Source organism: Apis mellifera, linkage group LG13 (genome assembly GCF_003254395.2).
Source record: "Apis mellifera strain DH4 linkage group LG13, Amel_HAv3.1, whole genome shotgun sequence".
Taxonomy (NCBI): Eukaryota; Metazoa; Arthropoda; class Insecta; order Hymenoptera; family Apidae; genus Apis; species Apis mellifera.
This window is the reverse complement of record NC_037650.1, coordinates 9,219,649-9,237,938: the sequence shown is the minus strand read 5'-3', so window position 1 is coordinate 9,237,938 and position 18,290 is coordinate 9,219,649. Positions and strand designations below refer to the sequence as shown.

The 18,290-nt window shown below is 34.4% G+C and overlaps 1 protein-coding gene across 8 annotated transcripts in view; it reads left to right on the top strand.

The window, feature by feature from the left end:
• The window catches only part of LOC100578423, a 340,640-nt gene that overhangs the window by 238,896 nt on the left and 83,454 nt on the right, over positions 1-18,290 (top strand). For 5 of the 8 annotated variants that reach the window (XM_016915968.2, XM_016915973.2, XM_016915970.2 and 2 more), the window contains exons 2-3: positions 13,776-14,011; positions 17,104-17,330. In XM_016915968.2, coding sequence (XP_016771457.1) covers positions 13,776-14,011; positions 17,104-17,330 — 463 coding nt within the window. Of the gene's footprint in view, positions 1-13,613; positions 13,645-13,775; positions 14,012-17,103; positions 17,331-18,290 lie in introns of those variants that run through there. The other 3 variants (XM_016915971.2, XM_016915974.2, XM_026444677.1) reach the window with 2 other exon arrangements.

Sequence of the window (18,290 nt, the reverse complement as noted above, 5' to 3'; positions counted from 1 at the left end):
TCGTGCAATTTTCCAATCGCGCGTACATTCTCACGAGAGACAAAAGCCGGCCAAACAGATCTGTCCGTTCGTGTTGATATTTCTTTCCGCCCCCCTTTCCGCGGTCACCGGTTTACATTTGGCCGTGATAAAAAGGATTACGTAACGTGCCTCGTTCTCGAATACCGAACGAGGAGGAGAAACACGAAACGAGCCTAGTCGTGGGAGTCGGTCGTTTTGCACGCCTTGTCGTGCGGTTTCCTCGATCCCAAGTTTCTCTCGTGGTCTCCCTTGAGGTTTGATCTTGTTGCCGTAGATTATGGTCACCTGGCGAGAGGTGTACATATATTTGTCTCTCCGAGTGTCAAGTGATTTCTTTTCCTTTCTCCTCCCCCCCCCCCAGTTCCGTTCCCTTGAGAGAATGGCGTCTCGCTCGATTTGAATTCAGATTTCCATTCATTCGAATCGAGGGTGTTTGCAATTTGATCGCGCAGTTTGCTACGAAAAACTAAAGATTCGTCGATTCTTATTCCTTCGTAATAGCAAAGAACAATACGTAAAACAAAGACACAAGAAAAATTGGAGAAAAAATGGAGATTAATAATCTTCAGATCCGTAGCCACGTTTCGTCCAAAACTGGCAAGAATTAAAATTCATGAAAAAAATTTTACCATCGAAAAAATACACGTTCATCATCCATCCAATCAAACTAGGCGAGGAAATTTATCTAAAATTCGCCGAATATTCGCGGTTATTCTCCACTATTCAAGCGCTATCTGGCGTCGCATCGTGGATCCTCAGTGCAAAGCCCCAGTGACACGCGAGTCACGCCCTAGCATTCACGACACCTACGTCCTTCCGCCGCGCGCTCGCGACCCTGAGTCGAGAGGATTAGGAGAGTCGCGGCGCCCATAGAAAGGGACACCTACGTGGCAACGGCGGAACAAAGTTCACGACCGTCCACGGAAGAGACGTCGACGAATACGAAGGAGCTGAAGAGGTGGAATGACCCCGCGGATCGCATTGTGAACGCGTATAGGGGCCCCTCGCGGAGGGTAACATATGCGTGATGGCCTGCGAAAGCTACGTCACGCAGGCACGCACTTTCCTCCTCCTCCTCCTCCTCTTTCCTCCTCCTCGGATCGTTCCTCCTCCTCCTCCTCTTCTTCTTCTTCTTCTTCTTCTTCTTCCGATGCTCTTTTCGTTTGCCTTTTCGCGTAGCCTGCTCGTACGACGGGGCTACGGAGGTCACCGTACGCTGCTGTCTGCCACTGGTGGAACGAACTGGCTGCTTCTCTTCTTCCTGGAGCCTTTTATTGCTTCTGTTGTGCCTGGGAGGAACGAGAGCAAAAATGGAAAAATGATTTTGGTTTATGGTTATAGTCGTTTTGGGATCGAATTTGTTCCCAATTTTGGATGTTGATTTTTGCGAAATGGATTTTGAATGAATATTCGTGTACAATATTTTATTTATTAATTTTATTTATTAATTTTCAATTCGTTTCTCTGTATTTATTTTCAATTCTTTTCTCTCTCTCTTTTTCTTTCTCTTTCAGTTCGTTATCTCCTTGCAATTTCAAATAAAAATTTATGGAAAATTCAACTAAAAATTGAATTTGAAAATTTATAAATCTATCTATAACACGAGTTATTCCGATATTCTTCTGTCTGTAATTGCGATTGAAACCGTAAACGGATATTAAAGCATGAACAGAATGGAATATTTATTTCGAATTATAAACATTGTTCATTGTGGAAAGGTTATATTAGAATATTTGATAGACATAGTGTACGATATTCTTGACACTTTGATCTTCTTTTATGCCAGGGCTTGCTGGCTAGAATGACTCAAGAGGATATCTTTGTTTGCATAATGATAGTTTTACCTCGAGTAACTGTCGTGGTTCACCGATGACCCACGTTTTGAGTTCTCGCTTTGTAATATAGAGTCACGCTCGTGGCGCGGATTATAATTCAGGTATGACGAAACCATGTATTCATCATGAAGTTCAATCTTATGTTTTAGCTAAATGGACGGATGGTAAAATTATTTCTTCGTTTACCACATTGTTAAATGACTAATTTTCGTTTATCTAACTATTAAAAAAAATTGTGTGGCAAAAGTAATTTTCGTTGGTTCGACTATTAAAATATATAGATAAGCAGTAAATTATTAAATCGTTAAAAGTAAGTTTCGTATCGAAAATATATATGTTTTTAAAATTTTTATTTAAACTTGAATAAATTATAATTTTAAATAGTTCCCGACACTTAATCAACTATAGTTTCTTCTCGTTGTGATTGATTTTTATTGTAACATAAAAAAGAAAATAATATTTTTTATGAAAGTAATAATACGAAGTTAAATAATAAAAAAATAAAAATTATTCTTTTTTATTTTAACAGTAAAAGATTAATTTAGCGATTTTTTAGATTATAATTTCATATTTATTTTGCAATTATTGTACTGAGTTTTATGGATAATATTATTTATTCTTTAATTTTAAATTGCAAAATCAATCCCAGGAAACGGATAATTAAATAGTTATTGCGTCGAAGGGAACAAAAAAATTATTTTTGCAAAAATGTTGTCTCGGTAATCAATAAATGTTAATTGCTTTTTAATAATGTTAACAAATACAAATATATGTACGCTCGAAGAATAAATTCAGGGATATTAGGTGAATATTTAATGTTTTTATTCACAAAAAAAAAATATGCAATTTGTTTTTTTGTTCAAATATCTTGAATAAAATATTTTATATACGTAATTCTATTTTATAAAAAAAAAAAAAAATTATAGCCTCATCGATGACTTATTTAACGAATATTTATTATTTTTCATACATAAATAATTATTTTTTCATAAATGTTTTTGTCATTCTTCTATAAATTATGATAAATGGTAAAAATAAAAAATGTACCGATAATAAAAAAACAATATTAACATTTGATGTAAAAACAAATGTGAGATTGCGTAAAAGTGACTAATGAGCATACACCTACAACAAGAACTATCGATGCAAGTTTTTCTCGCGTGATATAAGTTTGCATATTCCGAGATTAATCATTTGAAAAGCTATACGTCTTTTCTGGACATGACGGAACAAAATCATCGTTACTCGCTATCAACGATGATATTTTCTTTTCATATTTTTAAATTTTATGGAAATTCGCTTCTCTTAACTCAAACAATCGTAAAGAATTTTATTGTTTTTTAAATAACACTAGAACGTAATATTTCTACCATTACGATAATAACTTCACACCATCATCTCGACAATAAAACCAGTCAATATCGCAATATACGAATAATACTCGCTTAATTATCTCTACAAACCACTATATTGACTTAAAATATATACAAAAATCTAATTCAAATTTATAATATTTTGCAAAATATTATAAATATATTGTTTTCTCTCCAATTCTATTATACAACCACTTAATCTCCAATTTTATTAAAAAAAAAAAAACACTCTCGTCAAATTTCATTTCCATAACGAAAAATAAACCTTATTTGACGATCGAGATTAAAAAATCAAATATGAAAAATCACGATTGGCTAAGAATCAATCACCAGCATGTGTGTACGTGTTCCACATATTCGAGGGACGCACCTTGCAGTCGCGTGTACTCGAAGGGATGTTAATTAACCAGAATCGTAATAAATCCTATCCCCTTCTTTCGTCCCCATCATTTTCTCTGCCTCGGCTAATAAACGCTCGCCGGTCACGTGATAGTCCATTGTATGCCGCAGGAGGCCTTCTATGGTTGAAACAGCTGATTCGACCGCTCTCCACGCGACCAAGGTTACGCCTCGATACGAGAAGAATACGCGTGTTCTTGTTATGCCAGCTAATGTCAGCTATTCGTTCCGATTGTGCGTCAAGCGAACGGTCGATAAGAATGTTGATCTAATTTGCAGAATGATTTCGCAATGCGAGAAATGTTCTTGATTTAATTTTTGATTTTTAATTTTATTTCACACTTAAACGCGTACATGGTAACGCGAACGTGGAAAAATATTTTGATATTTAAATCACAGTTGAAAAATAAATTATTACATCTATCAAACACGAGGAATAAAATTGATTCAATTTAATTTTGTACTTAGAAAAATTCTTGTTCGTAATATATAATTAATAAAACGAAACATAAGAAAAGAGCATATGATTCATCTAAACCGTAATCCAGCAGAGTATATATAAACATTTATTCATAACACTTATTCATCTCACATTTGTCTAAACATTCTCCCTCTAACTCACGCTGCCACCCGTTAACTACGAAAATCAATAAACGCTCCAAGATATACACTAGGTAACGAGAGTGAACGTGTAGAATAAACGGCGAGAAGAAGTTGGTATTACTGTTAACTAGGTGAAGGCACCAGGAACACGCGAACGTCCCGAGGGAGAGTATACGATGCTACCAATGCAGAACGAGATCCCGCGGTGTGAAATATGGCCGCGATGAGGTCGACGTTACCCGACGACCAAAAAGGTGAAATTACAGACGTTCTGGAATGCTTGGATATCGTCTCGTTCGCGAAGCTTTAACAGTGATCCTCCAACTGCAGATGATGCGTAGAAAGTCGAGGATTGCGAAGATTAGAAATATATAATAGAATATTGTCAATTTGTTCAAGTTAAATGTACTTTTAATATTTAACTTAGATCAAAATTGTTTCGTGAAACGATTTTGTAATTAACGATTATACGAGAAAATTAAATTATGTTAACTTTGTTATTCGATTTTTCCTTTTTTTTTTTTATGAAGTAGTCAATATATATCAGCATTGTATATCTATTTTATCGGATGAAATATCAAATGGAAATGAGTCACCTTCATATCTTACAACGCAACAGTTATCTAATCTTCTCCATACTTGATGCAAATATAATGACTGTGTTAAAATTTCATTTTATTCATTTAAAGAATCATTTCAATTATAAATTCTTCTGATTAATTCAATACATAATTACTATACTCGGACGATATATATTTCATATTAATTTTATTCAAATTATATTGTTTGGAAAAAGAATGTTGTTTAAAAAAATATAACCGTAACAATTATCGTAATAAAATAATTTTCTTATCTAGTTCTATTTATCTAATTTTCTTTCTATTGCATACTTATATCATGATTTCATAAGGTATTATTAAGTCCTTTAATTCCAATCATAATAACTTATTTAACATACTCTATAGCGCGCGCGCGCACACACACAACATATCAATTACAAGCACGATTCTTACACCCACAAGTCGCCGTTTAATCGATCTATCATAGAACCACATTTCGTGCATTCTTACTCGACCATCGGTATACCGACTAAATCAAAACTGTATACGTATACATATACATATACATACACATATACGTATAAACCAGTCCACGCACCCACATAAAACGTCGGCGAATGACACACGCAGAAGGGAACCGGCGCACCGGCTACTGCATTATGCATTAGTCATGATTACAAAGTAAATGGCGTGCTCGTGGCGCGTCTATAGTAATAACGGCGTATTTGCGGTGCTTATGATTTTCCACTTGAAACGGGCATAACCCGCTTTAATGGCGCGGCCGGCCCTCCCGCTCGCGCATAACTTACGGCAGATTTACAACGCAAGCGAATATCCGACGCGAGCGCCCCTGCTGACGGCGCGCTGATCGCGTTAACGCCATCACGCTAATATCTCTCTCTCTCTCTCTTTCTCTCTGTCTGTCTCTCTCCCTCCCTTTCTCGCTGCGTTTCTTTTACTCTCGTGAGCGCGACCGGCCTTTAAAGGTCGTTACGCTCTGTAATTATTGTCGTCCGCGATATTGTGCTATTGAAACGAATATAATACTGTGATGATCTCTTGCGAATTTGATCTTGCGTGGGTTTGGAAAGAAGGATTGGTTAAGAAGTTTAGAATTTTTGTCTAATTACTTGTTATAAAAGATTTGGATCTATAGTATAGTGTTACAGTAAGTTTCTCGCTTAAGCGTGAAACTATATCCAACAATTCTTGGAAATGAAGGTTCGAAGTGGAGCGTGCCGAATGAAACTTGATACCAAGTTTAATTGTTTCGGCAGATAATCATGGATGTCGAATATTTATCGAATCGAATTCCCAGAAATTTTCGATTTATTTACGATAATGTAAAAATAACATTTTACATTATCGATATTAAATTTTTCCTATCCTACATTTCGTAGAAACGTTTTATAGAAATTTTTTTTAAGGAAGAAAATCTTGCATTTGTAAAGGTAATGGCTCGTCGCCTCGAGGATTTATAATGAGCGAGTCCAGGGCTGCCTTTATCGTTCATTAAACGCCACGCTAACCCCGGATGCGGATACGAGAGGAAGGTGCGTGTGCACGCGTGCTGCACGCGTGCAAACCTCTAAGGCAGGCGATTCGTTCGCTGTTTTTCTGGCCGGCCAGCCTTGCGGAGACCGCGGAGGAAACGGCAGCTTCCGCTCTCTCGCGTTTCAACCTTTAATCACGATGACTGGGCTCGGTCAAGCCTCCGCAACGCTGGTAGCACGCGAAAAATATTCGTTCGCCGCTTCTTGTAGCCTACGGGATAATTGGCTTCGGGATGATGAATGTTTCGGTTTTCAAGATGATGCCAGTTAATGAAGAAAACGGTATTTATTTTTGGGATGAGGCGATGGCTTTCGTTTTTGGCGTGGAGTGATGATTTGGGATAGTTAGGTTATGTTAGATTGAGGAAGAGTTTTGTTTATCGTGCTTGGTTTGCGTTTTGTATTCCATTATTCTTTGTATTTTTTTTTTTCTTTAAACTAGAAGCAAAAATTCGTATCAAATTTAAATTTATATACTTCTTTTTTTATAGATATTGTATCATCCCAATTAATAATGCACGAGTCATATATGAAACGTTGAAACGTTGATCTACTTAATCTTTGGTTTTCACAAGACGTTCTTGGATTTTTTTTTTTACATAAATCATCATTATATATTTTTGAAAAGCAGGGCACTAATAAGTAATTAATTAGATAGTAATTGAATTTCATTTTTTTTAAATCGATCTTAATTGAATATTGCATAAAACTGCGATATATTACAATTATTGAGGTGATTATTTGATGGAAAATCAGAGAAATCTTTTGTAATAATATGAAGAAAAAAAAAAGAACCGATTGATTGCGCAACAGAGATGAAGGAGTGAAGATTACGAATGCAAATGCGAATTGGGTGCGGTTCAAGCGAATAACGTATGCACGAGAATCGTGTCGAATAAATTTTTATTTATACTACTTAAATCGTATCGACGTTCATGGATCGAAATATGTAAAGAACGGTGATGTAGAAATTTATATAATTCGATTATTTCGAATGTACTAGAAATTATAGTAACAAATTGCAAATATATTTGCATCGTTTATTTTATCGAATAACGCAGAAACATTATTTCGGTAGTAGAAAAAGAATATATTAAAAAAATTACGAAATATAACATTAATTTTATTATGATTGGAAATAACTTTGATTTTTTTATTTCGTAGAATATTGGATATATGAAAAATATTTTACGATAATATCTCAGATTTTAATATCATTCTAGCGTTATTATATTAATTATTTTTGAAGTTTCTTAGTTTCTTAGTTGATTTTAAAATAAAATTTGATATGCAATGTGTATATACATACAGGATTAGATGGAAAATTGAAATCTCTCCACTTCTGTGAATATGTTAAACAGATTCTGGAAAATGTTATTCGAGCAACGACATCTGTGTTAGATTTTTTTCTCGAGAGAAAGCAACTTCTGTTCATAAATTCATAATTTTATGGATCCAAATAGAAACTTGAAATTCAAAAATTCAGTGAAGCTTAGATAACATACTGGTTTCTCTTCAATTTATTTTAATAAGATTTATATTATTTATAGATAATAAAAGATTCTTTTCTTTTTTTTTAATCTTTCATCTTTCATCTTTTCAAATTATCTCTTTATTGATTATTTTTTAACGGAAATAATTAAGAAAAATGTTACTTCTTTTATGATCATTGAACTTTATCTGCACACAAGAAATTTTAACAGTTCTCTCTATTCTTCCTCTTTTAAGCAGAAGAAAATTATCAATTCAATTTAAAACTCTTCTTTCAGCAATTGTATCACATTCAAACATCTATTACATTCATAATCAGTCTGGACCATCGCCAAAAAAAAAAAAAAAGAAAAAGAAATCACGTTCAAACGAAATTTTAATCCTCCAAATTTTTTCATTAATTATTCTGCAAAACGAATAATTTCCTCTCTATATTTAGAAAACAAGTATGAACTCACGAATAGTCTCGACTTGACAGATTCTAAAGAGTAACGTTACGATCTGTCATCTCTGTGACAGCCTCTCGATTATTTCTTTCCTCCTTCTTTTCTTCGTTTCTTTTTAAACTCGACAGTGTCCTCAACAGGAGAGCAGATACGAACGTATTCGCGAGGAATTCGTCGAAAAAGAATATTCGTCGAGGCGGGAATAATTAACGTCGGCTGAAAGGCACCGTGCCATCTTTATTCCTGTCTCGCGATGCTCTATTCTCGACCTCGAGGGTCAAATCGTTTTAACGACAATCTAGCAAAATAATTTATGCTTACCACCCACGCTTTGAGAGTTCCGTGTCTTCTTTCCTTCGCTTCTCTCAAATTTTCTTGAATCGCGTCTTTGAGTTAGAACGAGATAATTATATCCTGCAATTCCTCCATATTGGTAGCGACAAAGCGTCGTTTTTTTTTCATTAAATACAAAAGATTTTAGATATATTTGTTCAGAGAAATATGTTCAAAAATCGAACAAAATTTCTTGTTAATTTATTCTTTCAATTTAACCTTTGAAATTAATTATTAACAAGTTAATTATAAAGCAAGAACGAAAGTTGAAATGTTGATTAAGTTATAAATTTATTTGTTAAAAAATTTATATTAGACGAAGCGTGTTAGATGGAGTTGGAGACGGATAGAGAGAGATAGATTTATCTTTATTACACTGTCGCGCCGCAGCGCGGCGCTGTCATTCTATATGTCTTTTTACAATTAGTATTACATCGAGTAACAAATATATTTCTTAATTTTCTTTCATATTCATATTAATTTTTTCGTAAAGAAATAAAGAACAATGAAATTCGTCTAAATAATGAAATTACAAATTTTTTTTCCAATAATTTAAGAATTAAATAGGATTTTCTTTTTGGTTGGAATTGCTATTTTTTTGAACATTTTTATTCCTCCTTTTTTAAAGAATAAAAACAATATTTGAAATTTTGTTTACAAAAGGATAGAAATATTTACGTACACATATATGTAAGATACAAAAGTTCCTCCATACGAACTCGGAAACAATGTAAAGCTTGAGTGTGAAATATCGTAACGATGTGTTAATACGAGTTAACAATAGTGTGTCGTCGCACCTCGAACCTCGACTCACCTGCTATGAAAACTTGCTTCTTTGAACTCGGTGTAGTCAGTTTTGCCACGAGTTCTATACGTAAAACTTGCACAGTTGTTGATACAAAACATTGTACATTTTCAATCAGCATATGTGGATGTAAATTAGTAATTTTTATAATAAAAAGAAGATTTCTAGAAAGATAATCCGTAAGTGAAAATTTTTATTTTACCAAAATAAAAATAATTTAAGATTGAATATATATTTTTCATTAAAGATAAACGTTTGTAAAAAATTTTTTATTCATTAAAGGATCGAGATTCGCGTTAAATAATAAGAATTTATTTGAAATAAAAGAGGGGAATTAAAAATGTTGCGATGCAGAGTAAGGTAGAATATTTGAAATCTAAATCTTTGAATACCAAGATTATAGGCGATTCTAACGTTATTTATACTATTGCATTATTTTCTCAATGATTACATAGAAACGACAAATGTTTGAAGACAGCTCGTCCACGATTTAAAAACGATTCACATGCTGAGTCGTACCTTTTACCGGCTACGACCACCGTAACTGCAAACAATTTTTCATTCATCCGCAAACAACTGTGCAGAATCGAAGAAACAATCGGCAAACAATAGTTCGACAGTTCCGGAATACGAGTTACGATATTTGTCGTACGTGACTTAGCCTTGGCTACCGCGCTCATAAAAGTTGCGGTTCCAAGTGCATCTTTTGAAGGAAACGTGACGATATCCGCGATGAGTATATACGAAATTTTATGAGCTTTCTTCGCCATAAATCTAATTTTAGGTCACGCGTCTATCCAGACGCATTGGTAGAAAATCTTGTTTAAAGGAAAACTTTATTTTTTTTTATATCTTTTGAATATCTTTACACATTTGATAACGTACGTGCGTGAAATACTAACGTATTTGCTCATTAGCCAAGTTCATCGAGGAAGGAAATTTCATGAATTTCTTCTCGTCTTCTCCGTGAAATTTTTTCCACATCATCTAATGGAAAAAAAAAAAAAAAAAAAGAAAGAAAAAAAGAAACCCATTTCCTATTGGAGCAGGAGTGTTCTAATAGAATTTTGATGAGAAGCAATAAATATATACCGAAACGATGAAGTCATTGGTTAATGACTGTCTTAGAAATGACTTTTACGATCGATGTTCCCTCGTCCAAATTCCTCTGTCCTTCTCTCCTCCTTCATCCACCCGATTTTCTTAAAGCAACGCTAGAACTTCACCAATTTCAGGGAATACCATTCTCTGGGAAGTTGTAAAAGCGGTTTAATGTGTATCTTCACGCTCGCGTATATATACACTGTGCATCGTAAACGGCGGTATACTGTAATTTAATGCCCCCTCGATCTTGTTTAACGGTGTGGAGAGAGGATCGAGCGGATTGAAATTGGAAAAGTTATATAATCGAATGGTGGAAGCTTCTCTCTCGATTACCAATATTTCCGTTAAAAGGGTGATTCTTTATTGTTAATGCTTTTCTAATTCTTGCCAAGTATATCGATTTGGAATTCCATTGAGAGGTTGGTTTTTACTCGATGAAGAGAGTAATTAAAGGCTCTAAAATATAATTGTATTGCTGTGTTAAATTGAAATACATCGAGGAAGAATAATAATTCGATTAAGGAATTTTGCTTGTTGCAAAATTTACATTATTTTTCTTTTATAAATTTGAAGTTGTATACTTTTTGTATGTTTACAAAAAGAAATTGTATCTTGTTTTGATTCGTGAAACTTTTATTTTCTATGATTTTTTATTATATTTTATATAATATTTTTTATCTATTTTTATTAATTTTTATTACAGGTTAATATTGAAATTAAGTATCGTAAATATCGATTATTAGAAGTTTTGAAAAAGTTGTTTATATTCTTCTATTATTGTATTCAATTTACATCATCTTAAAATAGAAATATACTTGTAAAGTGAATAGATTGTTAACCTCTTGGCGGTAAATAGCATAATATCTGATATGTCATTGTTTCTAATATAAGAAATGCATGATTATGCTAAAGACGGTATTTGACACTAGAAGGTTAATCGGTTGGCTAAACTATTATATTTTCTTGCTTACGATTATTATCTTTTACAAAAGCTTTTAAAAAGTTTCTAAATTTACCCACTTAATAATCTGTACACACAATTTCTGATATATCGTTGAAATATAAAACAAGATAATGCAAAACGAATTTAAATTAATTTAATAATAATTTATGTTTAAATTTATATTCTATTAAAAAAAAAAAAACAAAAAACAAAATAAAACAAATTAAAATTCACACATAAAAAGATTAATCCCATGTTAAAGTTGAATTTTTAAAGGAAAAAAACTTGAAAATAGAAGAAGAAATCTCATCTTTTTTATATTCTCTTCAAATTGGAAAAATTATCGATAACATCCTTATTGGTATTCAGCCGACGGAGATTCTCAAACGCTACTCTCCACTGATAAATTAACACGAGTAACAAATTCGCCTCTGAAGATTCACCGGCATGATGCTCGTCGGTGGCATCAGTGGAATCATCACGATCTCGCATCGCGTGGAACGATCGCGATTCCTATCGTCCAACAAATTCGGCTGTGTGCACGAGTTACAGCCGCTATAAAATTCCGGCCATTTAACGATGGCAAGAATTTATTGGATATTTTTGGTAGCTAATGCGGCCAGTGACCCTTCGGCCACTTCTCTCCCTTCTCTCTCTTTCTCTCTTTCTTCCTCTCTTCCCTTAAATTCTTGAGCATTCTTTTTCAAAATAAAGTATTATTTACATTTATCTTATATTTGATTAGACGAAATAATCAATTTGTTCATCATTTATCGTCTTTCTCTTATTTTACTTTACAACTGCCGCGTAATAAAACACGTTTAATAAGGCGAAATCTAATTCGAGAAAGAAGGAAAATCATAATAAATTATATCGAATTATTATTCCCTTATCTTATCTCAAATAAAATTTGTCCAAGCCTTGTTCCCTTCCAACCCTCACATCGACGAAACGTTCCCTGTCCCAAAACGGTCGCAATACTTCTTGCACGGCGCGGGGCATACGGCGTCCACTTCACTGATCGAGCATGAAGATAATGGCGCCAGGACGGGTTCATTTATTGGACGTAAATCTCCCGACTTCTCCGCCTAGCGGCGCTCTCGGCGTGTAATCGTCCTTCCGTACGGTTATACACCTTAAAGCGTATTTCATCGAAATTCCTGGTGTCGAAAGACACCGTTTACACGCAAAGACGTTAAAGAAGCTTTACGACGCGGCTCTGGCTACCGCCTCGTTACGAAACCGGTGTTATGGGCGAGGGAAAGAGGAAAGAAAAAGAGGAGGAAGAGGAGGAGAAGGAGGAGGAGAAGGAGGAAGAAGAAGAAGAAATCGATCGAGAGGGAAACATATGGTACGATTGGTTGGATTTATCGTGGAAATACGCCGAAATACGAGCTACGAGTTGACGCGAAGGCAAATGCCGAGTTTTGAACCGTTGGACGAAGGGGCTTTGGTGTATTGCGTAAGCGGATCGTCGATCGTCACGTGAGAAGACGATATTTTATGGATTATCTGATCGGAACGGGGGCTCGACTTCAACGTTGGATGCTGGATGAATGTTGGAGCGAAGGTGTATCGGGTATTGGCTGCTTCAAGTTGGTCGGTTTCCAAGGATTTAAGATGGATAGGGTGAGAAAGATTAGGTGTTGGGTTTGGGATTGTACGTGGCTTGGGTTGTTTAACGCGGATTTGTTCCTTGTTTTATATTTTGTTGATGCGAGAATAGAGGGATTTGAAGGGGGTTAATAGATGCGAAGGATTAGATTGTGGATATACAGTATGAAATAATAATAATAAGGTGAATCAAATGGATGAAACGATGTATACATTTCAATTTATAATATGTGCTTCTTGGAACTCTTTATATTGTTACAATTGATATACATTTTATTTTGAGATTTAAATTAATTACTCCTAAGTACTATGTGTGAGATTATAGAAACGTATATTTCCTTTTTAAAACGTAGAAGAGTACGTAGGTTAATCAGTGTTGATTGTTGGCAACAATAATTTAGAAAATTTTCAATTTATTAATGAACTTATCTTTTATCGTTACAAATATAATAATAAGTAGCAAATAAGATAGGAGAAATGATATAATGGTACATAAGTAATATAGATAATGGCAGAAACTTGTTACTTTATCAGCTCTATGTGCGTCAATGTGGTTAGATCTAAGTAATATTCCAATCTGAATCAGTGTCTATTTTAGATATATTTATCGCTATATTTGTTACAGTGTTTATCGATCGACACATTTTCGATCGATACTCGAACACGAAGAAATTTCTTCCTTTTTTCTTTTCCAGGTGAGGTATCAGGTGAGAACGTGTCCGCGGGTTCTGGACCACGTAGCGGCGATCGTGGAGAGGGGACTGATTTAGGTACACACACGGAAAATAACGACGGGGCCACCCTGGCCGCGAACACAGCGGTCGACGCGAGGGGCGGAAGCCCCCAGGGTGCCCACCTTTCCGGTGCGGCCACCCCCAGACCGCTAAGGGGTAGGAGACGACAAAACCAGAATGGTCTCGACACCACTCAAGTAAGTTCAACGAATTTTAATTTTAATTTAATAATTTCTGCAATCACTTTTTTTTCTGTAACCTACAATTGTTATATATGAAGAAGAGTCTTCTTCTTCATCAATTTCCATATCTTTAGAAATATAAAAATTCATTGGTCATTTATATAATTTCAATCAACTTCGTCGATTTCGAAGATATTCAACAATGAAATTTACACAGAAATTCTGAGATCCTTCTCGTATCCAACAGTACAATTTTAATTATAGAAAATTATTTTTAATTAATTCGGCAACTAACAATCATAAATCAAAAATCAATAATTCTTCGCACAAAAGTCACCTAAAAAAGAAAAGTCTTTCGAAGGAAAAGCAATGAAAAAAAAAAAAAAGAAAAAGAATCTCGCGCTGTTTGCCTTCCAACAAATATCCAAAAGACTCGTGTCTCGAGTGTTTGATCGGGAACGGGTAGAAGGAGGCTTCTCGAGATAAAGTTTACCAGTGGAAGCGGTAGCGTGTGCGCGAGCGGTCCCGTTCGAGGCAGGCCTCCTCTCTGTGACAGCGATGTCAAGCGAAAGTCGCAGTGTCATCCCGTCGTTGACACACGCGCACGGCTGTTCGACGCTTCTGTAAATGCGGTGCAAAGGGCGACCGATAGAGAAAAAAGAATAAAAAAAAAAAGAGAAAAGAAAAGAAAAAGAAGAAAGAAAAGAAGAAAAGAAGAAAAGAAGAAGCGAGGAAGGCGAATGGCCAGGAGATATGGACGATCATCGTTCAGGAAAAGAATGGGCGTTCAATGACACGTGAAAATTCTTCTACTGCTGCAGCACGGTTAGACGATTCGATGAAGATCCTCGCGTGGAAGAAACGATGGATCGACGTGAAATCTTGATATGATTGCCTTGTTCGTTCCTTATAATCGATGCATTAACAAGCGTTGTATCTTTTTTTTTTTAATTTGCTTCTGGTTTTGATTTAAAAATATTTTTCTTTTTTTTTTTGAAAGTTAAAAATCTTGGAATAGAAGATTGGAGATAGAGAGTGATGGAAAATTAGGAATTTGATGAAAGTGCAACTGATTTCATAATCAATGGTATGAATCTTGGTTTACTTTAGCGAAGGAGTGAAGTGAAGAAAAAGTGTAAAAGTTGAAAGAAATAATTTTTTGTTGAGTGTGTATAAGAAGTTGGGATTAATTAAAAAGATTTGATCGATGGATTTTTGAAAAGATAAATAAGAGCTATGATAATTATATATTATTCAGTACATTGTACAATTAGTGTAATTTCCTTTCTCATAATTTGAAAATAAATAATTCCACTAGAAAATTACTATTTTAAAGCTAGACAATTTATGCATTTACATCATTTTTCCTTTAAATTATCTATCGATCGTCATAAGCTTCAATTTCTCCGCAAACGTATCTGCCAATCAACTTTCCTTCGAATCCTTCCATTCTTGAAATGAAAAAAAATCAAAAAAAAGAAATAAAAATGTCGACGATCTTCGATTTCTTCGATCCTCGATCCACCACTTCTCGTTTTCTCCAAAAATCATTTCCAAATCTTCGTCTCAACAAATCAACCGAAAAATTTTGGCAAATTCCTAAAAGTCCCTCTATCGAAACTTTACATTTCTCGTGTTTTATCGAGGGTAAAACTGTCCACTCCCTCGATCGCGCGTTTCTTTCGTAAGGAAAGAGGCGGACGAAACCGGGTGGACGAACGCCACGGAGAGAAGCGTGGCTTGTACACGTTGGGATCGTGTCTACGTTGCGAGAGGCCGTTGTCAGGAAGAGATCTCGAGGCGAGAAAGAGATTTACCGTGGCGGTACGGCCTCCTCGGGGACTCTATTCTACGCCAATCGAGTCTCGTTCTTCTTGGTGTCACGTCGCCTTCTCAACGAAGGCGAAGAGGAGTCAACTGTTCCTGCCACGCGTTCCCTTCATTACCATATCTCTGATGCAATCTGTTCCACGGGAATTAACGCGCACCAATATTTCCTGCCGTCCCTCCCTTGGCCGGAGATAACTGGTTGATCGGCCGAGGATGACGTTTTCAATGATGAGGAACGTCGCGAATTCCTTAGTTGGTTTTTTTTATATGGCATTTTCTGCAATCTTTTTCTTTCTTTCTTTCTTTTTTCTTTCTCTATATGTGTGTGTGTGTGTGTGTGTGTGTGTGTGAGAATTTTCAATTTGAAACAGAAGTGTAAAGTTGGAGTGATATCGAGCAGCAAAAGTAATAAATAGATTTTTAAAATTTGTCCAATTTCTTCTTGAAATCGTTATGAAAATATAAGTATATTTGGTAATGATAGTTGCGATTTTTTGAATAATTCTGTAATTTGTGTCGTATGGAATATTTTTTTTCAGATATGAAAATTTTTATTCGAAGCTAGAAGAGTGAAGATGTATTGAATGATATATATTTAATAAGGATTTCTTTTTTTATTTTTGAGATGTGTTAATACGTTTTACGTGACACGTGGAATTTTTTGGAATATTATTTTTATATATTGTACGTGGAAAGTATATGTGAAAGTGTGAAAATAGGTGATAATATGATTGATGTGTTTGGTATGGAATAGTGAAGGCAACAGAAGATATTTTTTATTTTTTGTAGAAGGCTGTTTTTTAACTGATGTTTTTTGCGAAGTAGCTATTTAGGTGATCAAGTGATTAATTATATTTTAATTGGGTATTTCAACAATGCGTTACATTTGAAACGTAATTCATTTCTTATGGTTATAGTTATCTCTGGAAGTACACGTGTTATATTTAATAATATGTTGTTATATACGTATTATGTATATGATGCTAACGTTAATTTTACATGAAAGATTTCTTTAGAGATAATTGATCATAAAAAAGAACGTGTAATTTGAAGAAGAACATAACTATAAATATTAAACAATCTATTATATGTATTATTTAAATTTACAAGACTAAGAACTTAAATTTTACATACGTTATTATTTTTGTATAATGAATTATTATTCGTTATATAATTCTTTATTATAATACAATTTCTAAATATTCGATAAAAATTAACTCATGATTGATTTCTCAATTCAGAGTTTTCAAGGGAAGGGCGTGATGTTTGTGTTATAGGTTAAAACAGAACGGCTCACGCCAGACAATAATTCAACGTCGTCGAGGAGCGTGACGCCCTCATCGTCCAGCCATCCAGGAACGCCACCAAATGCTACCCCTTTGGGTGGACCCGAGGGCCCACCACCACCCCATCACCTCAAACACATGGAGCAGATGATGGGTCGGAATTATAGCGATTTCATGAGAAGTCTCGCTGCCAAGTACAATAACGCCAATCCTAATGAGTGAGTAGATCTCTTTCTTAGGAAACTTTCATTCCTAATCGTTAGCAGATTGATTCAAATATAAAAATTTAAGTTTACACGATCTTTTTCTATGTGTTAGACACATCGATTTACTAAAATAATCATCCATGGAAAAACTAATCGTTAACCAAGGATTTAAGATTCAAAATATTTTTTTAAAAATTTCATTCTAATAAAACAAATCTTTTTCAGTTTCTAGAAATAGATAATTTGATAAAATAAATTAAATATTGAATATCGAAGTTCTTTCAATGCGTATATTATATATTATTCTTTTATTGGTTGCTACAAAAAGATGGCCGCGCTCATCAGAAAGAGGTTAGAAACATCTCGATCGGTAAAGAGGCTCATAAATTCCTCTCCGTAATTATTCTCGCAAAATCTCTACAATACATTTTCTCAAATCAAATCAAATTGATATCATATTATCCACAAGAAACGTTCTATTATTTAAAGAGCATAAGATCTTAACAGATTGATTTGCTAAAATAATTATTTATGGAAAAATTAATCATTTACCAAGGACTTAAGATTTAAAATATTTTTTTAAAAATTTCAATCTAACAAAACAAATCTTCTGATTCACTTTTTAGAAATAAGATAATTTAATAAAATAGCTTAAAGAGAGCAGAAAGAGGTTAGAAACATCTCGATCGATAAAGAGGCTCATAAATTCCTCTCCGTAATTATTCTCAACGCAAAATTTCTACAATATATTTTCTCAAATCAAATCAAATTGATATCAGGCACATCCACAACAAACGTTCTATTATTTAAAGAGCATAAGACCTTGAGAGAGTCATCACGCTTGCCTTGACATTCTTCGTACTTTCCTCTGTTCCATGTCCGTACGTAGGTATCGCATAGAAACGCGTAAAAAGCAATCCTTGACGAGAATGCCGTATATAAAAGAAGTATATCGATTGCCTCGTCTTGAAA